This window comes from Phocoena phocoena, chromosome 11, assembly GCF_963924675.1.
Source record: "Phocoena phocoena chromosome 11, mPhoPho1.1, whole genome shotgun sequence".
NCBI classification, from domain to species: domain Eukaryota; kingdom Metazoa; phylum Chordata; class Mammalia; order Artiodactyla; family Phocoenidae; genus Phocoena; species Phocoena phocoena.
Window position 1 is genome coordinate 17,007,772 of NC_089229.1, and position 25,444 is coordinate 17,033,215.

Here is a 25,444-nt window from a genome sequence, read left to right on the forward strand (position 1 = left end):
ATCCTGCAGCCTGTGTCCTCTCTCCTTGTCAGTGTCTCTCTGAGCCGTTACTAGGCCACCAAAGTGCAGCACCAGCTGTTCCCACAGTTTCGTGACTGGCGTTGAAAGCCCCGGCCACGCAGCCTGCTCCCGAGGGCCGGGTCTAGTTCTGTGAGTCGTGCTTCTGCTGCCTGACCAGGCACATCTTGTTACAGGGGCAGCAGGCAGAGCTCCCAGTGGAACCTGGGAGCACGGGAACCTCCTGGTTCAAATGGCTGAAGCATTCAGCTAAGAATTCTAGTTTTCTTATCCCTTACGTTGTATCCTGGTGAGTAGATAAGTACTGCTGCGCCTGTGCCACTAGGAGGGGTCTTGCTGCCACATTGCTGGGCATCAGCAGCCAGCCAGCCCGAGTGGCCAAGGAACAGCGTCTAGTGGTGGCTCTGGGCTCTGCAGTCCTTCCCCGGGAGGTGGATGCCTGGTCTCACTGTGTCAGGGTGTGAGAGGATTCAGAACCCAGCCTAAACCCAGATGGGTGGCATTTCACACCACCCCACAGTGCCAGGGGCTTTTCTTTCAGTCCCTACTTCACAGTGATACACTTCAGGCTTTTTTCTTGGCTTCTTCACACACACACACACACACACACACACAAACACACACACACACATGCTTTTTTTAAATTAAATGAAACATGATTTAAAATAAAAATCTTCGAAGGGAACAGTTGAAGGGAGTCACTTTTCTACCCTGTTCCTTGAGTTCTGGGAGGCTTGGATTAGCTCAGAGTTTTTTGTTTTGTTTTGTTTTGTTTTTTGCTGTACGCGGGCCTCTCCCTGCTGTGGCCTCTCCTGTTGCGGAGCACAGGCTCTGGACGCGTAGGCTCGGCGGCCATGGCTCACGGGCCCAGCGGCTCCGTGGCATGTGGGATCTTTCCAGACCGGGGCATGAACCCGCGTCCCCTGCATCGGCAGGTGGACTCTCAACCACTGCGCCACCAGGGAAGCCCTAGCTCAGTTTTTGAGCCTCCCTGTATGGGTCGGGGAGCAGAGGGGGGACAGTTACTAAAAACTCCCTGGAGTTGTGTGCATGATGTCACGTTGGTTCACATGAGGGCTTTTCTGGGGGAGACAATCCTTACCTTTCATCAGATCTTCAAAGAGGCTTCTCACAAAAGCTGAAGGACCTAAGCGGTTCTGTATACTTCTGGCTCCCTCCGTGCACTCCTGTACAGCTTAACTTCTTTTTTCTCATTCCATTCTCAGCCTTGGCAATGACAACCCCATTAAACTAACGAAGTTTGTTGGTGGAGCCCCAGATCGTTCCATTCAAACATCAAAATAGCCAAAATTAACTTGGACTGACGGCTTGCCTTAGGGTTGCATTAAACAGGATACAGGTGGTATACACTGTGAACCTCTAAGAGGAGCATCTGGAACACACAAGCCCAATCTCACTCACCTACAGGACGCTTTTGAAAGGAAGTGCTGAGGAGCTCACTCTGTAAAACGCTAGCCCCTAGGTTCCTCCCGATTTCAACATCGGAATTCAGTCCTGCCTCCTTTACACAGTGGAGAAGTGGAACAACGCCTCTAGAGTTTGTTTTCTCGGATGGAGGGCCCATTTTGGCAGACTGCGTTTAGGACTGTCACCCAGGCTGTCGCCCCTGGGTGGGGTAGCTGTTGAGGCCTCATGTTATGGGGAGAAAGCTAAAGCTTCCAGCTTTTCCACGCCTCAGACCATGGGCAGACGGGCCGGCCAGCCTGCACCGTCTCAGGGCAGTTGTGTGGCTCTCATATAAGGAAAAGCATTGCTCTTGGCTTTGCTGTTGCGCCTGGGTACCACCTCCTGGTCCCTTTCTGGTCTGCAGTGGCCGTCCCCACCATTCCTGCCTAAACCGGGGGGTGGGGGCCACGAATGACTGCCGTTTCCTTCTTGCCTTTCTGGCTCTTTCGCAGGCTGCCAGCACATGCGGCTCCTGAGGATGGGTTCATCTTCTAAAACTTGCATCGACAAGTCTGAGCCTGGATACCACTGTGTCAACAGAGAAATTATTTAGCTGGGTTCAGGCATCGTCCAGTGGTATTCGTTATGCTCTGTTTGAAAACAACAGTCATATAAACCATTTGGTAGCACGGACCGGAGTCCCTGTGATCTCCAGCTTTCAGAGCCTCAGGTGGAGTGTCGTGCCCCCCTGTGTGAGGCAGGAAGCCGTGGGGAGGCTCCACCATCTGCTGTGACAAGTGACTGACCGGACACCTTCTGTCTCAAGCATCCAGGTGGAACTGGAAGCGGAAGCAGAGAAGATGCAGGCATCCCAGCAAGAATTACTTTCTCTTGAGGAAGCTGTTTACACTCCAGATTTCGATGTGGCTGCACCCCAGATCAACAGGAACCTCATCCAGAAGGCTGGTTACCTTAACCTTAGAAAGTGAGAGTTCATTGCCTGCCTCTTTTTCTAAAGTCTGCGTTCCCTGGGAGTGGCTAAAAAGCCCCTGTTAAGTGCCCCATCAGAGGGTGGGGGTGTGTGAGGTTGGGTTATAGCTCCCGCCACAGCGCCCCTCCTGCCTGGGACATAGGAAGTGTCTGGGCCCAGGTCCCAAACTGCACTGAGAGATGGGGCTTGAAACAGTCGTGTGAGTAAGAACCCAGTCAGTGCGTAGACTCCCAAGACACCACAGGCCGCCCCTCCCTGGTCACCATGGCCGTTTGACATAGACTGCTCTTAACTGTCATCATCCTAGACCATTGAGACCCTTCCCCAGACCCCCTGATGGGTGAGAGCAGTGTGCCGGTGATGCAGCACTGAGGCCAGAGTCTGAGGGCCAGGAAGCTTCCAGAATCATCTAGGTTCATATAGACTGAACCCCATGTTCAACCCTCAGGTTTCAGATGTTCACTATGAATTAAAGAGGTACCCAGGTTTGACTGTGTCTGAGAGCAGGTGGGGTTGTTGTCAGGTGTGGTGGTGAGCTCTGACTTTGGTCAGACGTCCTGGCCCGGCTGGGCCCCGCTGCCCCGGCACTTCATCTGTAAAATAGAGCTGAAGATTGCACCTACTTCATAAAGTTGTCGCAAAGATTGAGTGAGGTAATTCCTAGCAGGTATAAGTACTCAAATGTTAGCTGTTACCATTATTGAGGCAGGAAACCTAGTGCCCCATACATAGTCGCTACTTAGTAAATACCGAATCGAATAAATATATGTGATATCCCCCAAATGGAGGGTGTGTGAAGAGGTGCCAGCTGTTTTCTTACCAGGTTGGAGCCTTTCAGAGGTCTGTAAAGCTCGCTGACATCACAAGCCAGAGGTCTCCTTTAGTTCTGTACAGATAGAAAACTCCACAAGGTTCTGGTTTTATTTGCCAGGAACTAGATTTTTCTCTTGTAAACAGCCCACAGAAGAAGCATAACACGTAGCTGGAGCAGAAGCCAAGCTGGTATAAAGTGCCCAGGGTTCTGGGGTGTGCGCTGTGGCCGGGGTAACCCTGGTCACTCTAACTAAGAGCAGTTCAGCTCTGTGTCTTAGAGAAATGATCTTCCAGGTTTTCAGTTCCCGATGGTGATGGACTAATTCTGTTTCCAGCTCCCGGCTTTAGAAGCCAGAGACTGGCTGCAGTGGGGGTGGGCGCCCCCTGCCCCCACCCTGGAGTTGGCTGTGGACCAGCCTTTCCCGTCTGAGCAGAGCCCATCAGCTCCCAGCTCATTCAAGCTAACCTGTGCCTCTCCTGCTACTCTTTGCACTTGAATTCTTTTCAGAGAAGTTTTGCTTTAATGTAAAGCAACACATTATTTCTAAAATGCTACGAATACCCATAAAGAGGCAGCAAGACTGAGGTGCCTCTTATGCTTCCTAGGACTAATGAGCTTTTCACAACACAATTCTTACAGTAAAACAGGGCTGGTCACCACCACCTGGGAGAGACTCTACTTCTTCACCCAAGGCGGGAATCTCATGTGTCAGCCCAGGGGCGCCGTGGCTGGAGGCTTGATCCAGGACCTGGACAACTGCTCAGTGATGGCGGTGGACTGTGAAGACCGACGATACTGCTTCCAGATCACTACTCCCAATGGAAAAGCGTAGGCCACACGGGTTTTATGTGGGAGGAAACAGGTGCAGTGACCCCACTTCTGCCAAGGGCCTCCTAGGTCACTCCTCTGTGCCAGCCCTCCACAGGGGAGGCCCCGTTCTGGGTGGTGTTGACCTTTCGGGAGGGTGGTTTTATGTCCTCTTTAAGCAAGCACACAGGACCATATGGAATCCAGCCTGCCTTATCTAAGAGGTCCCAGAGAGGATTTGTCTGTGGCTATGGAGAAGAGGTGACTTCCTTGTGTAAGACGGCGATAGGAGCTGTTTGTCAGTGGAGACTCAGAGAGAGAGGGGTGGGGCTGTAGCCGCTCCTCGTCTGTTCTAGACAAGCCTTTGTGTCCACATCACGGGGTCGGGGGGCTGACGAGGAGAGTGGGTGCCTGCCTGAGGAGTCCGCTTCCCCAGCTGACACGGGAAGTGTGAACAGGACATGCCGCTGCAGCAGTTATTCGCCAGCACTCTGTCCCCACATCTGCCGTACACCTTGGGCCCAGGAGAGGCCATGTTTGCAGAATGGCAGCCGTGCATCATCACAGTAGATCCCATCCCAGTGGGACCCCCTCTCACTTAGAGCCGTGGTTTCAAACTGCTCCAAGGAGTTTGGAGCCCCATGAAGTGCTCCAGGCTTCACCTGCTTGAGGGAGAGGAGTGGCCCCGTTCTCAGTCAGAGCTGCTCTGCTTGCGTTTGCTTTCTCTGTCGGGCTTCTGAGTTGAGACTTTATTTGAAAAATAGCACATTCACGGGGAGGGGGCAGCGTTGGTATGATGTAGACCATCTCTTCTCCCAGAATGGCAGAGCATCTTTAGACATCATCCTTCCTCTCTGGGTGATGGTAAATGACCTGGGAACGAAGCTTCTGGATTCTAGTCACAGTCCCAGGCAGTTACTTAACTCCTCTGGGCCTTGGTTCCCTCAGATAAGAAATAGGGATAAAATCCATGTTCCCCACCTCTCACAGATGAGGAACAAAGGGACTGGCAGGTGTGGAGTCCCTTTAAGAGTGACGCCTTCGCAGAAGTAGAGCAGAATTATTTGTATCTTATTCCTGGCCCGCTGCATGCAGACATTCAGTCACTGAGGTCCAGGAAGCACTTACTTAGATGTACTTTATTTCAGGGGAATAATCCTCCAGGCGGAAAGCAGAAAGGAAAACGAAGAGGTAAAGGTTTTGTTTGTTTCACTTCTGTTCTAGTATAGTGGGTGACTTTGGGACTCAGCACGTTTTTTAATGTCCTCTACAGTGGATATGTGCAATAAACAACATCTCCAGACAGATCTACCTGACTGACAACCCAGAGGTAATTCACGGCTGCCCTACATGCGTCTCAGCTCTTTTCTCAGTGTGAAGGGTAAGCGTCCACCTCTTGGAACTGAGCCTGTCTTCCTCTGGATTTTTAGGCAGTCGCCATCAAGTTGAATCAGACGGCTCTCCAAGCAGTGACTCCAATTACAAGTTTTGCAAAAAAACAAGAAAGCCCTTGCCCCAGGTAACTAAAGGACAGAAAAAAACTAGCTTTTGTGGAGCCAAACTGTGTATTAGGGATTTCACCTGTACTAGGAATTTCATCTTTACAGCACCGTGGTGTTCAGCCCTGTTGTACAGAAGCAGTAACTCTGACCAGTAAAGGGTAAATACTTTGCCCGTGTTCACACCACAAATGAGAGGCCGAGTCAGAATTCAAAGCTGTCTGCTTTCAATGTCCACCTCCTTCCCCTGGACCACGCAGCTGCAGCCTGAGCACATAGGACATGCACTGAGTATCTGCTAGTCAGGAGTTCTCCCCACATTTCGTATCAGCATCAACAAAATCATGAAACCAAAACAAAATTTTTTTTAAATAAGGAAGAAAATCACCTTTTATGTGTCCATGTTATGGTGCAGGCCTTATCATATGTGCATTTATTTCACATATATATTTTTCATATTTTCACATTTTTCATAATTGTTCCTTTACACACTATCCATCATTTATTATTATTGACTATTTGAATATTTAGTTTGCTTCCCCTTCCTTTGTTTGCTCTTGTCGTTTATAGTGAGCATTTTCACACATACAGCTTTCCTCTTGTTTTGAATACTGCTTTAGGATTTATTCCAGGAATGCCATCTTAATGGGAGTTTCCATTTGATTAAATAATAGAAGGCTGTATTATCTGTTATGCTAATGAAAGCATGGCATCACAGGGCAAGTTGAAATCATGACTGTATTAGGCCTCCATCTTTAGTGGCATGGTAGAAAGAATCCCGTTACATGTTTTACAGATACTGTCTAATGACTCCAGAAGAAAGTTGTCAGAAAGCTCAGAGTGGTTGAGTAACTTCCCAGGGTCTCAGTGCGGTGCAGTGTGGAGCCAGCGCTCACACACCCAGCCCTGGGACGCCAGGAGGAACGGCCCGAGAGAAAGCAGAGAATAGGCTGAGTCCGATGGTGAAAGAACTAGGTGCCCTGCTGAGGAGCCACAGGCAGGGGAACAGAACTGCAGGCTTTGACAAGAGGGGAGGCATAGTCAGAACCGGCTGGAAAGACTGCTGGGCGGCACCTTCTGGGAGAGAGCGGGTGGGGCAGGAGAAGGGAGGGCAGCGAGGCCCCACGGGATGTCCCTGTGATAGTAGCTGTGAAACAGAACATGAGAACCCGAGCAAAGGGAATAAAAATGGGGACGAGGCAACAAGTCTGAGAACACTCCAGTGCCATAATTTAAGGGTAACAGTTTACACAAAAGTAGCATGTTTACTAAGAGCAGCTTTAAGGAAAGCACTTTATAAATGGAAATGGAAATACACATCCGGCCAGTGGGGCTAACCTGTGAGTACTGTACTGGGTAAATGTGTCTGTCTACTCTCTGTAAAGCCACACGAGTGTTAGAGGGACATAGTGGAGAACCCTGCACTAGACTTGGAGTTAGGAGACATGGTCTTAATAACAGTTCTGAACACAGCTAGATGTCCTTGAGTGGGTCGTCAGCACTCTGGGCCTCTGTCTCCTCAACTCTGTGATATAAGATGAGAGAAATCAGACCACCTCCAAGGCCTCTTCCAGCTCTAAAATGCTGTCTTTCTGGGGTGTAATCAGAAGGTGTGATTGGTTTTCTAAAAAAACAGTCTGCAGCTCAGATTTATTTATTCAGTAACTGATTTTTCTCCTCTGTTCTACAATAGAATACGTAAATCACATTCTTAGAAAGGAACCCATAGAAGGGATACAGAAGAATCCCTAGGAGAAAAAATGACTGTAGCCAGACAGCTGAATCAATGCAAAGATCGGAAGGGTGACAGATGTGGCTGCCAGATGATGGCCCCAGAGCAGTGGAGGGCCAGGCTAGCATCTCTCTTAGGGTCAGCTCATTAGGAATAAAGAGATGTTTTGATGACAGTGGGAGAATGAAGCAGAGAAACTCTGTTCTTGGGAACAAACTGCCGTTCACTTCCAAGCAGATTTCCTACGTGGCCTTCCCTTGTTCTGCAGTTACTTATATGTAATATTCATTCACTTATCCAGCTGTTCAACAGATGTATAAGTTTCCAGGCGCTGAGCTAGATCGTGAAACTTACAGACTTGTAGGAGAAGACAGGCAATAGGTAAACAAATACTTAGTTAAAATACAGGAAAGCACTGTTATGTTAAAGATGAGGGTGCCATCATGGAGAATAAGGAGGAGACCTATTTAGGGCCTGTCTGTAGAGATAATTAAATTGAGAAGTAAGAGATGAGAAGTAGCCTCTCTTGCAAAGAGCCAGAGGTAGTGCATTCCTGATCCCAGCTGTGGAGGCTGAATGGCAGAGAAGAGCTTGGTGTCTTTCAGGAACTGAAAGGAGATCACTGTAACTAGACAGTGGCCGGCAGAGGGAGGTCATAGAGCAAGACGAGGTTGGGAGGGAGGGGGGCAGGGACAGATCATGAAGGAAGTCAGGGCAGGGGTTTGGGGAGCTCTGGAAGGGTTTTAGAGGTAGGGGTGTGTGTGAGAGAGAGTGAGAGAAAGAGAGATGATCCACTTTACATTTTCCAAGGTCAGCTCTGGCTGCTGTGGAGGACACACAAGGCAGAGCTGGGCAAGCAGGTATCCAGTGAGGAGTCTGTAGCACTAGTCCAGGAGAACACGATGGTGTCTTAAACGGATCATGGCAGAGGAGATGAAAAGTAGGTGGATTGGGGACTTACTTTGAAGGCAGAATCTGTAGGACGTTTGTTATGTGAGATGTGGAGTGGAAAGAAAGGAACAAAGGATGACCACAGTCTGGGTTGAACACCTTGGCAGTTGGTGGCGATATGACACCACCGTGAAGACATGAAGAGTTGGTAGTATCAGGAGTTCGGTTTATGACTTAAGTTTGAGAGGCTTGTGAGACATTCCAGTGAATTGTCAAGTAGTCAACTGATATATGTCTGGAGGGCAAAGAAAATGTCTGGGCTGAGTCTCTGAATTGGGAGCCCATCAGCACGGAAGTGGTGGTAGAAGAGGTCAGCTAGGGAGAGTGTAGAGGGAGGGAAGTGGAGCCTGGGACAGAAGTCTAAAGAGCTCCAACATGTGGATTAGCGGAGGAGCCTGCAAAAAACACTTCAGGAACAGCAGAAGAGTAGGAGGAAAACCTATAATGTGTGGCATCAGCACAAACCCAGAAAGGAGAGTTTCAAGGAGGAGGTCAGTCGTGTCAGATGCTTTGGGAGACCAAACAGGATGATGATCCCGAAGTGTCCATTCGAGTTGGTGACATGCAGATCACAGGGGATGCTTTAATTTCTATCATTTCACTCCTCTGTTCAAAGAGTCTTCAGTGGCCGCCTACATGCAGAGTCAAGCTAGACCTCACCCGATGGTGTTAACAGCCCTCTACAGCCTGGCCCCGTCCTGTCTTCCTTGTGTGATCTCCCCTCATACCCACTGGGGAGCCAAAATCTTGGGACTCGCTTCCTTCCCTTGAAGCTTCTACTCACCCCTTCCTCCAGTGCTTCACTTACTATTATATCATACTCTCTTAAAGACTGATCATAGAGCAGATGTGGTTGATTTTGGTTACTGAGGCAGTGTGACACTGTGGGAGAGCGCTGTGCCGGCAGTGAGGAGACCTTAGTTCTTAATCTAGCTGACCCACCAGGTAACTGAGTGCCTTCAGGATTACCACTCAACTTCTCTAGAGGCCTCGGTTTCCTTTTCTGTTAATAACGGAGGTTAAAACTAAGCATCTCTCCTTGCAGTGACCGTCTACCATCCTGTTGTGCTTGTATCCATTTTCCATTCATTTTGCTCATTCGTCAGCTGATATTATAGCAGTTCCATACAACCTATTTTTTTTTAATTAATTTATTTATTTTGGCTGCATTGGGTCTTCGCCGCCGCGCATGGGCTTTCTCTGGTTGTGGTGGGCAGGGGCTACTCTTCGTCGTGGTGTGCCGGCTTCTCGTTGCAGTGGCCTCTCTTGTTGTGGAGCACAGGCTCTAGACGTACGGGCTTCAGCAGTTGCAGCACGTGGGCTCAGTAGTCGTGGCTCGTAGGCTCTAGAGCGCAGGCTCAGTAGTTGTGGCGCATGGGCTCAGCCACTCTGCGGTATGTGGGATCCTCCCGGACCAGGGCTCGAACCTGTGTCCCCTGCATTGCCAGGCGGATTCCCAACCACTGTGCCACCAGGGAAGCCCCATACAACCTATTTAGTTATTGACATACTTGAGAAATTTGCAATACTGATATACAAAATATCAAATGAATGGAAAGATATTGAGAGTCTTCTTATGGTTCAAACAATGTAAGAAATCAAAATACTTTTACATGATTTGCCCCTCAAAGGTTTTTACACGCTAGCTGGGGAGAAAAGATGATAAACATGAAAGGTGAAATTACAGCATTCTGACACTGGAAGAGAAGAAACATGGAGGCACGTTAATTACTACAGACCATGCTCTGCTTTTACGTGCCACAGTCTCAAAACAGTACATGTGGGCACAGTGGTAAGCTCAGGAGGCACGCGGAGATCCAAGACTGTCCTCGTGGCTTACTGAGAAGAACCACAGGGCTGCAGAGGAAGGGGGGGGTCAGGCTGGCTTGAAAGGCCTAGGGGATGAGTGGCGATGTGAGCTGGTGTTTGAAGTGCAGGACCTGCGATGGAGCTGGAAATGAGAAGCACGTGGGTGTTTGGTGTAGCTCTAGTGGAGGATGCGTTAAGGGAGGGGAGAGGGAGACCTTCAGGAGAAAGGACAGCCAGGCGGTTGAATGCTAGGCCAAGAGGTATTATTCATTCAGCTAACGGTTTTGAGTGCCTACTGCGGAGCAAGTGATAAATATGATTTAGCTATATAGGTCCTGCTCTCAAAAACCTGTCTCAAAGGGAGAAAGATACAAACAGGAAATTAACAGGTACTATAGTAAGTAGTCTTAACAATGCAGAATGCTGTGCACCAGATCAAGCTGTAGGTAACGTGGAGATCTGAGGGATTTTAACCATGGACGTGAATGACATTTTACCATGATTTATTGGTAGAGTGGGTTAAATCTTCTCCCTTATCTACTTGTGAAAGTTACATCGGCATTCAACAAGTATTCATTTGATTGTAAAAGCTTAAGGTTAAAAGGGATTTAAAAAAAAAAGTTTTTTCCTATTTTGTACTCCAGCCAGAACATGAAAAATTCAGAGGTGGAAAATGACAAGATTGTTCCCAAAGCAGCAGTCATACCTGAAGCTGAACAACTAATTGCACCTGGAACACCTATTCAGTTTGACATTGTACTTCCTGCTACAGAATTCCTTGATCAGAACAGAGGGAGCAGGTATGGGCTAAGGGGGTTTATCTCTGAGAGAACTGAAAATAAATTTAACGTCTCGTGTCCCTTCCCACCTCCAGAGACTATCACCTTCTGACTTAGAGTTCAAGTGTCACGTGTCCCTTTAGCTGAAACTGTCAGGATGTTTGACTCTGGCTATTCCCCTAGGCGTATCAACCCTTTTGGTGAAACTGAGGATGAGACGTTTCCAGAAACAGAAGGTAAGTGGCTAGTTCTGTACTTATTCTTTCCCTGGCACAAAATGACCAGGGCCATTGAAATAAGATGTGAAGTCATGTTCTAAAGAGCTTTGACTTGAAATATGAATTGAAATTGTGATCCACAGATGTGTGTTCTCTGTGCAGACTCACTAGGACACATGCAGTTAGGACCATCCTGGCATAAACACTAAGGGGAGGCTGACAGATTTCCTGCAGCTGTCGTACCATCAGCCACATCCATGCCCTTTTTGTAGCTCCTGCAGAGAAATGCTGCCAAATCTAAATTTGCTATAACATTACTGCAAAACAAAGTCCAAGAGGATAAAATCTGGGTGAGTCACAGACATGCTATTTCATTTTAGAAAACCAAAAACACAGATAATTCATTCTTAAATTTGAAGATGACATGAAAAAAAAAAGGTATTTAATTTGTTCAAATTCAGATTCTGATTTTTGTTGTTTGATTTACATTCTTACAAGGTACATAAGAACATACTCAGTAGAGCTGACCAAAACCTGCTACTCCCAAGAGCTACACTTCCCAGCCAAGGCAATTTAGAAGTGCGGGCAAGACCTCATTTTAACACAGCCTCTCCTTGACTGAAGCCTGAGAATGGCATTAGAATGAAATGCCCACTTATTTAAATTTAAATGTAGGACTTGAGAACTGGCATTCCTTACAGCTTTAGGTAAAAAAAGAAAAAATGATGTTAATACGCTCTGCATCAAATCTGACTATCTAGCTGACTTCTCACAGTCCACAGTTTTTTAACTGTCTACATAAAAAACTTTCTAACTTGTAAAAACCAGCTTCATATGGGAATAACCATTTACAACATATCAGTTATATTTTCCTAATAAGTTTTTTTTAACCCTTATTTTTTAGGGGCAAGGATACTCATAGGGAGGACAAGTGAAGCAAAAGTAGGCCTCTTAGTTTCAAATGGTGGATAAGTCAATTACTGTTCTTACAGAGAAAAAAAAAGGATCTTCTAAACCTTCTTCCTGATCTTCCAGGTGTGGCTGCTGTCAGTTTGTCAGGTTACGTGCCATTATCAAGAAGCCAATACTGGCAGCTCATTAGCATCAAATAAGCTAACAGTTCTGCAATCTCCATTAGTTTATGGAACGTCATCACTGCCCTTCAGTAATAAATGATGGGCATGATTTGAATGAAACCCAACATCAGGTCTTGTTTCTTCAAATACATTTTCTTCTATAAGAGGACTTTACAGCAGGCCAAAGTGATGAATGAATTTTCTATTGTCTAGTGGAAAAGCTCTTATTTTCAGAGAAAAAGTAAGATGCAGTATACTGCCACTTCCATGTAGTCACCCTAGAGTTTTCATGCTAGAAGGATGTTCATGTGGTTTCATTTTATAGATGAAGAAAAAGAGGTGCTTTTCTAGTCTAATGAATAGTTCCAAACAGACAAAATATGGACAATAGGAGATTCAGAGCTTTGCAATTTGTGGCTTATATAAAAGCAGAGTATTCAGAAGTTTTGGTAGAAAGCCCTCCAGAAAGCAAGGCAAACCCTAGGTCTTCAGCCTGTTCTCAGACCAGCACGTGTGCTTCTGGTATGCGCATCGACAGGCAGGAAGTGAAATGATCCTGAGCAGAAAATGCTCTCTTGCAGATTCTCTTTTGCAACAGATGTTTATAGTTCGGTTTTTGGGATCAATGGCAGTTAAAACAGACAACACTACTGAAGTGATTTACGAAGCGATGAGACAAGTATTGGCTGCTCGGGCTATTCATAACATCTTCCGTATGACAGAATCCCATCTGATGGTCACCAGTCAAGCTCTGAGGTACATTCAGTTTCGTTTTCAGATTTTCTTACAGCTTCAACTGATTCCCCTTTGAAAGCACGTTTAACCATCTAGAATGTTCATAGTAGAATTGTTTGATTAGATTAAGTAAAGATGCTACTCATGTTTCTGTTTTTTACATTTTGGTTTTATAAGATACATTGGCTAGACGAAGTGCCCTTAAAGACAAGAGCTGATATTTTTAGCAACTGGTATCTTTAGTGGTGAGTGAATTCTACCCTGTTGGGCGTAAAGATGCCATCACTCGAGAGTTACTCTCTGTATCTCAGAGGTTGCAAGTGGAAGGGTTTTTGTTTTTTCTCTTCCATCTCTGAGAGTACTATTTATAAAAATTATGAAAACAGAACATGAGCCTGCCTGAGATAACTAGACCACCACAAGGAAAATCTGATTAATATTTGTTGGGCTGAAATTAAAGAAGCCAAGTCGTGTTAGCTACATGATTTGTGGTTTCAAGTAATAAGATCCATATGAATGATGGCAAACGACCGTCAAGCTGTGGCTGCCATGGGCATTAAGACCTGCGCTGTACAATACTGTAGCTACATGTAACACTTGAAACCTAACTCATCTGAATTGAGAAGTGTTTTAAGTGTAAAACACATACCAAACATTTAAGATCTCATACTATCCCCCCCCAAAAAAAGAATGCAAAATAATTTTTAAATTAATAATACACCTAGCTGGTAATATTTTCAACCTATTAAAGTGTATTAATTTCAGCTGTTTTCACTTTTTTTGAGGCGGCTGCTAGAAATTTTTAAATTACATACGAGGCTTACACTAAATTTCTGTGGGACAGCAGAGCAGCACTGCTTTAGAGCCTTATTCCTGACTTTGGCATTTATTAGCTGTATGAACTTGAGCAAGTTACTTAACCTTTGTGCCTCGGTTTCTTCAGCTATAAAATGAAAACAACCATATCCACACCCCATAGTATTGTCATGAGGAATAAGTGAGTTAATTCATGTAAAACATTTACAGCTGTGATGGGCACAGAGAAAGTAATGATAGTTTCAAAAAAGTTAATCAGCAGTTTGGCAAAAATCAGAATATAGTTTCTTCCATTTATTAAAATCAGTCCTTTTCATTTGTTATAAACCTTTTACTGAGAATGAGGTTCTTATGAATAAAACCTTATATTTATTTAAAGATTTTCTCTAAGTATGTCCTGGACCTTTCATAGGCATTGAAAGCTTTCATAAGCTACAAAGCTTATGATAATCTTTCTTAAAATCACCACCAAAAAGATCAGAGTAAATATATGTAAAAGCAATGTGAAAAACCATAGTACATCAAACAACACTATCCCAAAAAGTGCAAAGACAACCCACAGAATGGGAGAAAACATCTGCAAATCATTATCTAATAAAGGTATAGTACCCAGTATAAAGAACGCTCACAAATCAACAAAGAAAGAACCCAGGTAAGAAATGGAAGAATGTCTACTTGAGTTGACAGTCCTCCGAAGATACATAATTGGCCGACAAGCACATGGAAAGATGCTCAGTGTCATGAGTCACTAGGGCATGCAAATCAAACCTAGAACCACTTCACACCCACTAGGATGGCTATGGATTTTTTTTTATTTTTAAAGAAAGTAACAGGTGTTAGTAAGGATGTGGAGAAATTGGAACCCACTGCTGGTGGGCATATAACATTGTTCAGCCACTGTGGGAAATCATCTGGCAGTTCCTCTATAACTTAAACATAAAATTCCATTCCTGGGTAGATACCCAAAAGAATTGAAAACAAGTGTTCATATAATAGTACTATTCGCAGTAGCCAAAAGGTAGAAATAATCCAAATGTCCATCAAAAGATGAATAGATAAACAAAATGTGGTGTATACATACAGTGGGATATTATTCAGCCTTAAAAAGGAATGAAGTACTGGTACATATTACAACATGGATGAGCCTTTAAAACATTATGCTAATTGAAAGACAGACACAAAAAGCCACATATTGTACGATCACTTATATGAAATATCTAGAATAGGCAGATCTGTAGAGACAAAGCAGATTAGTGAGAAGCTGCCAAGAGCTGAGAAGAAAGTTGAATGGGAAGCGACTGCTTTACAGGTACGAGAGTTTCCTTTTGAGGTGCTGAAGATGTTCTGGAACTAGATAGTGGTGATGGTTGTACAATGTTGTGATGTGTTAAATATCAATAATGGTAAATTTTACCATACATATATCCTTGTATGGGAATTCATGTTTTGAGACAATTTAGAAGTCACACAGAAAATCAGATCTTAAGCAAGTCCAGGTTACCTGATGTAGACAGCAAACTTAAAAGTTACTCACAAAATATATGAATGGCTTAAATCTTCATTTATAGAAAAATTTTACAAAATATTTAAAGTTATCCCAACTTGAGGGAAATTGTTGATGATGTAAATTTTAAAAATCATTAAATTCATACTCATTTATAGGGACATAAAAATTTATTTATTTAGCTTTGTAGCTTAAAATTCCATACACATTTTCTCGTTTTCTTAACCACCTCTTTGAAATATGGAGGTTCTTATCCCAATTTTACAAAGCAGTTGAGAGAAGTCAGGGTGACTTACACAAGATCATAAATAAGTAGCCAGGTTGGAATTCAGTCTTAAGCCCTCTGATTATAAAATACACCATGCTTTAACAAGTATAACTGCATACCTTTCAAATTGTAACCATCTGGGGGGGGGACAGCTTTATTGAGATATAACTTACATACTGTACAATTTGCCCCTTTAGAGTATTTTGGTATATTCAGATTTGTGCAACCATCACCACAAACAGTTTTAGAACATTTTCATCATCCCCCCGAAGAAAACCCATACCTGTTAGTAGTCATTCCCTTTTCCCCTGCAACCTGCTCAGCCCTAGCCACTAATCTTGCTGTTTCTATAGATTTGCCTATTCTGGACATTTCATTTAAACAGAATTATAACCATCTTTTTAACAGATTTTTTGCTTTCACTTACGAAACTTACAGCAAATCAATAATAATTTATATACATAATACCATGTGTTAGAAAGTAGAAATTTTTATCTATATATAAAATAGCAGTAAATTCTCTAATGCAGTTAATTTTCTCAGAGACACTGATGATGCTTAAAATGTTGTTAAAGAATTTATCTAGAATACCTTCTTAAAGTTACTCCTCCTACACCCAAACTGATAGGGAATAGTTTTGTTAAAATCCCTTCACTGTTGTCTCACCTCTACCCCATGTTTAAAAAAAAAAAATTGTTAAACTTAAAAGTATCCATTTATCCAGTACTTTAAGGGAAACAGACTGATAGTAAGTGCTGAGATAGAGGCTATACGGAATAAGATCCATCCACATTAATTTTCTGGAGAATTTTCTAGAGAATTATAATGCAGCCTTTTTGGATAAGCACTAAGATACTGTGAAATTCTCTATTTGCTATAATCTTCCATTAAAGATACCCTGAGGTTTAACTACACGGGTTCAACAAAGGCAGAAATCATGGCACACGCTCCCTTTGGATCGTCACATGGAGCGATCTCACCTCGCCCTCAACTAGGTCTTATATTTTCATATTTCGAGGGGTTTTGTGTGATTTTATTCTGAACTTGTACAAACTCATCTAAGGATATAATTTTATCCAACATTTGTGATACAGTCAATCTCTTAAAATTTCAGGTTGATAGATCCTCAGACTCAAGTAACAAGGGCCAATGTAAGTACCCTCATGCATGCTAATTTTAGTGATTACTCCTTAATTCACCTTTGTAGCCACCTGAAACACAAAGTAGGCACTTAGTAAATTTTATTTGCCAAATTAAATGTCACTAATAGTGTACTTTTTTCATGACTTTTGCCATGGAGAATGATCTTTTCTAATTCCAGTTTGTTGTGTGATACTAGGTCTATTCCTGTTTTTTTCTAGTTTGAACTCACCAGTGTCACCCAGTTTGCTGCTCATCAAGAAAACAAGAGACTGGTGGGCTTTGTGGTCCGCATGCCCGAATCCACAGGCGGAGAGTCCCTGAGCACATATGTTTTTGAAAGCAACTCAGAAGGCGAAAAGGTCTTGTTATTTTCTTCATCTTAAGATTCCATAATATTTCAGCCCAAACAAAGATACTTAAAGGGTTATTTTACACAACCTCCTTGGATATTTAGTTGACTATTGTTCAGGTCCCCATTGAGTAGTTTAGATAATAATACCTCCTAGTAAGGTCCCACTGAAAGAAAACTGGAGTATAATTTCCTTGTGGAAAATACATATCAACCAAAATAGAGTGAATGAAGAACTTTAATGGTGAAATACAAGTGTTTAGTAGAGCTATCCGGAAATGTTTAAAGCAGTTCCCCTCAAATTTATTCTTTTTTAAAAAATTAAAGCAAAAAAAGTTACAATGGAGAAAATCTATTCTCAGAGAGCAAACCAAGGAAGCAGATGTCAGGAAAGTACATCTAAACTGTTCTTTAGTGTGAAAAACTGCATTCACTACTTAGAATTAATCAAAATGAATCAACCCTTCTTTCAGGAAGTATCTGTTTACCACTGTGTATGAACGTGCAGTGGTTAAATATGGTTAAGAGAGAAAGGGAAAAAGTATCCCGGTAAGAACTTGAAACGATTTAATACCTTCAGTTTTCACTTAACCTGGATATTCTTTGTACGCACAAACTGGCAACAGGAGACCAGGACAGGTGGACGCTAGTGTTCAGAGCCCTGTGTGATGAGTCTCCTACAGCCAGGTCCTTTGTGCCCATGCTGACGTGAGCAGACAGTGACCTCGTTGTACTTTCATAATCACATTTCTTCCTGAAATTCTTTATCCTTTTCTGCCTTTGCCAAACACTACTTTTCTTGTTTTTTGCAGATATGTTATGCTATTAACTTGGGAAAAGAAATCATTGAGGTTCAGAAGGTAAGGTGCATTTTCGTGCTGGTTTAACAACAACTCAGAGGCTATCTTTACACCTAGATAGCTCTCAAAAAGAGAAATGGTGCTCACTAGGCAGGGTGGCCAAGTTTGGGGTTTCCTTTTAAGCCTTCTAACTACCAGGCATTTTTGATCAGCTAGTTCCATGGTCACTGGTAACACGTAGAGTTCTTAGTATCACTGCTGCACCTCCTACTGTTTTATCAGGTTTTTTTGTTGCTGTTGTTGTTGGCTAGATTTCCTTTCTTTCAAATGAAGCTGGTACAAACCTCAGCATCTACCACACGCTCTAAGGCCTTCCTCCTCAGAGTGGTCACAGGCCCAGCAACACTGAGACGTTACCTGGAAGCTTATTGGAAATGAAGACTCTCAGACCTGTCTATCAGCAGTTTGCAATCTTTCATTTACCCAACTGATTTTTGAGATTAAATTTTGTATAAGAAAACCCCTGGAATTACAGCAGTGAACAGGGGGCTTCTGGTTCAGCACTGTCCAGTAGAACTTTCTGCAGTAATGGAAAGGATCTATTTAATATGCAGATTGAAATGTGGCTAGTGTGACTAAGGAACTGGATTTTAAATTTTTAATTAATGTAAATAGTAACGTGTATTGAATAGCTAGTGGGTATCATACTTGTGCAGTTCTGATCTATCAGGGAGGGGCAGACAGATCAAGGACTAAGACCAACTTAATGAAAACACAGCAAGCCCTGCAAGTTTGTACTTTATGGTGTAGATCAGAGTTGGCACACTTTCTGTAAAGGGCCAGATAATAAACCTTTCTCAGCTTACTGTCTCTGCTGCCAACTACTCTACTCCGCTGTTGTTAACACAAAAGCTGCCATAGTATGTCAATGAATTGGCATGGCTATGCTCCAGTAATAAAAACGGGCGGTGAGCCAAATAAAATGGCCATAGTTTGCCAACTCTTGGTATAGAGTAAAAGGAAAAAAAGGAGTTTAAAGACAAGGTCAAAGTTGTGAGGGAAGTTCCTCTCTGGACTCTTTTCAGAAAGATGATTCTGAGTTGGCTCTGTAAATGATATTTTGGCTGAGAGGTAGAAACTTGGCCTAGTTTCTGGAGGAAGTAATTCAACTGAGGGTTTCTTTAGAGATTCAAGGAGACCCACCTGAAGGCGCACACAGACGAGTCAGAAGGAATGAGGCTAGATTACAGAACATAATGACAGCCAAGCCAAAGGGGTTTTAAGTGCATTTTAAGCATTTTCTTTTCTCCTTCTTAAACTCCCATAACTTCAGGATCCAGAAGCATTGGCTCAATTAATGCTGTCCATACCACTAACCAATGATGGAAAATATGTACTGTTAAACGATCAACCAGATGACAATGATGGAAGTCCAAGTGAAAATAGAGGCGCAGAATCTGAAGCATAACCTTCTTGCGCCTTTGGGTGAAGAGCACCCAGGAAGGAGAGCTACCTCCTTAAGGGTTTTCAACTTCTCTGATACAGGCACACCACTTGGTTTCAGAATGCTGACAGCTACTTGTGGAACGTACTATTGATGCCTTGATACTGAGACTTGGGAGGGAGACAGTAAGAAATGGTTGACAACATACCCATCTACAAATGTTATTTTAGGTGCTTTGTGGTAAGTCCTTTTCTTAGATTGCATTGTTCAGTGCTCAGAATGAAAGCTATGGAAAAAATGCATTGTTCACTTTATTTCAGTGTCATCTCTTTTCAGTTTCCAGTATCTTTTCAAAAAATGGTAAAAGCCTAGATTTATAATTTGAGAAACACTAAATATTTCCTATTAATATAATCTATTTTTGTATTTTACTTAATGAGCTTTAAGTGCCTGTCATTCTGAAGATTGTATATTTATAATCAAGTTTGTCTCATAATTGGACCTAACAGCATTAATCTGTGCAGCTAGGTGATGAGCCCTGTGCTTTGAGGCTCAAGCACTAGCAGAAATGCAGGTCTAGTTTTGGTAATTGTCCAAACATCATGCAATAGAAAGACAAGCAGATGAGTACCACGAAAGATGTTTAGTTTTACAGTGGAACCTTAATGAACCAGCATTCAGAAGTTCATGGTCCTTTAGATACTGTTTTTAGGGGTGGATCACCACAGACAGGGTGCAGCTCTACCAATTCCTGTTTCTTCTGAGCCAGACCCTCCTTAAAGAAGGGACCAATTAACTTTAAAACTCACTTGAAGCACAGCTGGCCATGGGGCTTGGTATAAAAGTTCCAATTTCCATCCTGACACAGACGGTTCCAGGCATCCCAGCCCACTAGGAAACAAGTATAATGATCTTTAATTGGTACAGTATGTTTAATTATAACGAAGTTCAACAGAAATATCATTTTCTTTGTAATAAATTAACCTAGCAATAAAAGCTAGCAAATAAAAACTATCTTTCTGTTTCTTTTGCTTTTTGTGGTTATTTTCTAGAACATCCCTGAAAAAAAACTAAAGTTGGTTCTGTACCTTTAACAGTTAATTCCCAAAAGAAAACCAGGACATCATAATGAAATCACAGCAGAGGGGACGTACTATGCAACATGAGTGGAATAACGTGATCTCAATGCCAAGTTTTTAAAAGGTGCTGCTCTTAAAATGGTGGATTAATGACTTTTGCAACTCAAAATTAGGTTAAAGGATTTAACTGAGGAATCCACTTCTATAATGTGTGCACCGTCAGAGACACAGTGAGCTAGTCAAAACAGTATGAAATTATACACCATAAAATCATCAGTTCGGTGTTAACTAATGTCTTATAAATTTCTATATCGTAATCATAGTAGATCAGTAAGTTCTGACAGGCTTCAAGAGCCACAGTCCCCTGAATTCTTGCTTAGAATTGTTCAGGATGGGAGGAGAACAACATTGTTAGAAACTACAATCAATTTTTTTAATTAAAAAAATTTTAATAATGTGTGGCCTATGGAAAGACTAAACAAACAGAGCTACCATATGATCCAGCAATCCCACTCCTGGGTATATATCTGGAAAAGATGGAAACTAATTTTAGAAGATACATGCAGCCAGCACTATTTTCAATAGCCAAGACATGGAAACAACCCAGGTAACATCAACAGACAACTGGCTTAAAAAGATGTGGTGTGCATATATATAAACACACACACACACACACACACACACAAAGGAATATTATTCGGCCATAAAAAAAGAATGAAATATTGGCATTTGCAGCAACATGGATGGACCGAGACGATATTATACTTAGTGAAGTCAGTCAGTCAGAGAAAGACAAATATCATATGGTATCACTTATATGTGGAATCTAAAAAATAAATCTATAAACAGAAAAAGACTAAGACAAGAAAACAAACTTTACCAAAGGGGAAGGCTGGTGGGGTAGACAAATTAGGAATATGGGAATAACAAATACTAGTATATATATAACTACTATATGTAAAATAGATAAGCAGCAAGGATTTCCTGTATACCACAGGGAACTATATGCAATACCTTGTAATAACCTATAATGGAAAATAATTTGAAAAAAAATTGATATATATAAATGAATCACTTTGCTGTACACCTGAAACTAGCACAATATTGTAAATCGACTGTATTACCAAAAAAAAAAAAAACAAAACTGTGGCTTAACTAAGCCACAAAGCCTGCAAATCATGAAAAACCAAAAGACTGAAATCCAATACATTAAAACTTCACAAAAAAACACAGAATGAAAACACAAAATTAACTGAGCATATTCAGCAAGCACATATGACCAACAAAAATTAGTATCCAGAATATACAAAATATTCCTACAATTAGTAAGAAAAAGATAAATTGAAAGAAAAACAGAAGTCATGAAGGCATTTTATAGAATTAAAAAAAGGCTCTTAAACAGAAATATGTTCAATCATATAAAAATCAAGGAAATGCAAATTAAAACCACACAGATACTGACTACAGACAGCAGAAATTAGGCTGCTGGTAGGGATGGAACAATGAGGAATAACCTCACCTACTGTTGGGATGGGAGAACAATTTTGCATTCTCTCCAACGACCTTGCAGGTACACCTGGCCCTACCACCTAGGAGATTCACTTGTGACACACACTGCAGAAACTCAACACACGTACCCAGAGACACGTACAATGACGATTACAGCAGCACTATTCATAGTATCCCAAATTTGTAAATAACCCAAATCTTACCTACAGACTAAATATCTGTGTATTCATGTAACACAATATGAGGGAAATAAAGCTAAATAAACTATATAGCTATATGCATCAACACTGATGAATTTAAAAAATGACAATGAATTAAAGAAGTCAGAATACATTTATATTAACTTTACAAAAACATGCAAAACACCATCATATTGTTTTTAAAAATATGGACGGTTGTAACCCCCAAGAAAAGCCCAGTGCACTGTGGTTTCCTCTGCAGTAGAAAGGGGAGCTGAGACCTAAGGAGAAATGATGGGAGCACCTAAGGTGGTAGCAATAAGCTCTTAACCTACCTGGTGGCTACACAAGCATTCTATTTTCATTCACTAAACAGTACATACATATTATATACTCTTGTACATGCATCATTTTTTTAATAAAATTTTTAAGTTTAGAAAGAGTGGGTGACTTTCAACTTAACTGAAATGTGTGTTAATGCACATTAAGGCCCTCTAAAAATAAGTGCCATGTAAATGAAAGGTGGGAGGGTGGAAAATGAGATATTTTTTTTTGAAGACTTAAGCATGCATTTTATTTTTAATAGATCTTTCTTTATTAGAGTATACTTGCTTCACAATACTGTTAGTTTCTGTTGCACAACAAAGTGAATCAGCCATATGCACACACGTCCCCATATCTCCTCCCTCGAGCCTCCCTCCCACCCTCCCTATCCCACCCCTCTAGGTCATCACAAAGCACGGAGCTGATCTCCCTCTGCTATGCACCAGCTTCCCGCTAGCGATTCATTTTACATTTGGTAGTGTATATATGTCAGTGCTACCCTCTCACTTTGCCCCAGCTTCCCCTTCCCACTCCCCATGTCCTCAAGTCCATTCTCTACGTCTACCTCTTTATTCCTGTCCTGCCCCTAGGTTCATCAGAACCTTTTTTTTAGATTCCATATATATGTGTTAGCATACGGTATTTGTTTTGCTCTTTCTGACTGACTTCACTCTGTATAGACTCTAGGTCCATCCACCTCACTACAAACAACTCAATTTCGTTTCTTTTTATGGCTGAGTAATATTCCATTGTATGTATGTGCCACATCTTCTTTATCCATTCATCTGTTGGTGGACACTTAGGTTGTTTCCATGTCCTGGCTATTGTAAATAGAGCTGCACGAACACTGTGGTACATGACTCTTTTTCAGTTATGGTTTTCTCAGGGTGTATGCCCAGTAGTGGGATTGCTGGGTCATATGGTAGTTCTATTTCTAGTTTTTTTAAGGAACCTCCAGACTGTTTTCCATAGTGGCTGTATCAATTTACATTCCCACCAACAGTGCAGGAGGGTTCCCTTTTCACCACACCCTTTCCAGCATTTATTGTTTCTAGATTTTTTGATAATGGCCATTCCGACCGACATGAGGTAATACCTCATGGTAGTTTTGATTTGCATTTCACTAGTAATAAGTGATGTTGAAAATCTTTTCATGTGCCTCTTGGCCATCTGTGTGTCTTCCTTGGTGAAATGTCTATTTAGGTCTTCTGCCCATTTTTTAACTGGATTTTTTGTTTTTTTGATATTGCGCTCCATGAGCTGTTTGTATATTTTGGAGATTAATCCTTTGTCTATTGTTTCATTTGCAAACATTTCCTCCCATTCTGAGGGTTGTGTTTTTGTCTTGTTTATGGTTTCTTTTGCTGTGCAAAAGATTTTAAGTTTAACTAAGTCCCATCTGTTTATTTTTGTTTTTATTTCCATTACTCTAGAAGGTGGATCAAAAAAGATCTCGCTGCAATTTATGTCAAAGAGTGTTCTTCCTATGCTTTCCTCTAATTAAGAGTTTTATAGTGTCTGGTCTTATATTTGTCTTTAATCCATTTGGAATTTATTTTTGTGTATGGTGTTAGGGAGTGTTCTAATTTCATTCTTTTACACGTAGATGTCCAGTTTTCCCAGCACCACTTATTGAAGAGGCAGTTTTTTCTCCATTTGTATGTTCTTGCCTCCTTTGTTGTAAACTAGGTGCCCATACGTGGGTGGGTTTATCTCTGGGCTTTCTATCCTGTACCACTGATCTATATTTCTGTTTTTGTGCCAGTACCATGCTGTCTTGATTACTGTAGCTTTGTGGTATAGTTTGAAGTCAGGGAGCCTGATTCCTCCAACTCCATTTTTCTTTCACAAGATTGCTCTGGCAATTTGGGGTGTCTTTTGTGTTTCCATACGAATTGGAAATTTTTTTGTTCTAATTCTGTGAAGAATGCCATTGGTAGTGTGATAGGGATTGCACTGAATCTGTAGATTGCTTTGGGTAGTACAGTCATTTTCACAATATTGGTTCTTCCAATCCAAGAACATGGTATATTTCTCCATCTGTTTATGTCATCTTTGATTTCTTTCATCAGCGTTTTATAGTTTTCTGAGTACAAGTCTTTTGCCTCCTTAGGCAGGTTTATTCCTAGGTATTTTATTCTTTTTGTTGCAATGGTAAATGGGAGTGTTTCCTTAATTTCTCCTTCTGATTTTTCGTTGTTGGTGTATAGGAATGCCAGATTTCTGTGCATTAATTTTGTATCCTGCAACTTTACCAAATTCATTGATTAGTTCTAGTAGTTTTCTGGTGGCATCTTTAGGATTGTCTATGTATGGTATCATGTCATCTGCAAACAGTGACAGTTCTTCTTTTCCAATTTGCATTCCTTTTATTTTTTTCTTCTCTGATTGCTGTGGCTAGGGGACTTCCAAACCTATGTTGAATAAGAATGGTGAGAGTGGACATCCTTGTCTTGTTCCTGATCTTAGTGGACATGCTTCCAGTTTTTCACCACTGAATATGATGCTTGCTGTGGGTTTGTCATATAAGGCCTTTATTATGTTTAGGTTCACTCTTTGCCCATTTTCTGGAGAGTTTTTATCATAAATGGGTATTGAATTTTGTCAAAAGCTTTTTCTGCATCTACTGAGATGATCATATGGTTTTTATTCCTTCAGTTTGTTAATATGGTGTATCACATTGACTGATTTGCGTATATTGAAGAATCCTTGCATCCCTGGGATAAATAAGCTAGCCTCACCAATTTTCATTTCCCAGCATTGCCTTTGGTTGTTTAGCCACCTGTCAGAACTACCGTTAGGGAAGAGCAGGACCTGCCTTACATTGTCAACACTTATCTGAGCCATTTAAAAAGAAATCGTTCTTATGAGACCAATTCGAATACAGTTTATCTTCAAACTTTTCAACAGCTAATAATTATATGCCAAGTGTATTTCTGCTTGTAAGAGCAATCATAATAACAGCTAATATTTATAGTAGTTTCCTAATAAAGTGCTTTATACAAATTAAATCCTCAAACAATCTATGAGCTATATTATTACACCATTTTATGCCTGAGGAAATGAAGCACAGAAAGGTTAAGTAACCTTGTAAGCAGCAAATCAGGATTCAAATCACAGTCTGGCTCCAAAATCTACACTTCTAACCACTATGTGCTATATTACTAGCACACAGAGAAAACCAGAGACAAAG

General features: G+C 42.0%; 1 protein-coding gene across 2 annotated transcripts in view; it reads left to right on the forward strand.

Annotated features, from left to right (window-relative positions):
• Positions 1-20,174, forward strand: part of APPL2 (adaptor protein, phosphotyrosine interacting with PH domain and leucine zipper 2) — a 52,788-nt gene extending 32,614 nt beyond the window's left edge. The window contains exons 10-21 of one of the 2 annotated variants that reach the window (XM_065886585.1): positions 2,252-2,410; positions 3,870-4,058; positions 5,186-5,228; positions 5,311-5,367; positions 5,468-5,556; positions 10,673-10,828; positions 10,991-11,043; positions 12,683-12,857; positions 16,539-16,575; positions 16,786-16,926; positions 17,729-17,776; positions 19,050-20,174. In XM_065886585.1, the coding sequence (XP_065742657.1) occupies positions 2,252-2,410; positions 3,870-4,058; positions 5,186-5,228; positions 5,311-5,367; positions 5,468-5,556; positions 10,673-10,828; positions 10,991-11,043; positions 12,683-12,857; positions 16,539-16,575; positions 16,786-16,926; positions 17,729-17,776; positions 19,050-19,184 (1,282 nt within the window). In that variant the 3' untranslated portion in view covers positions 19,185-20,174. The remainder of the gene's footprint in view (positions 1-2,251; positions 2,411-3,869; positions 4,059-5,185; positions 5,229-5,310; positions 5,368-5,467; positions 5,557-10,672; positions 10,829-10,990; positions 11,044-12,682; positions 12,858-16,538; positions 16,576-16,785; positions 16,927-17,728; positions 17,777-19,049) is intronic. The other variant, XM_065886584.1, reaches the window with a different exon arrangement.
• Positions 20,175-25,444: the final 5,270 nt, after the last annotated feature.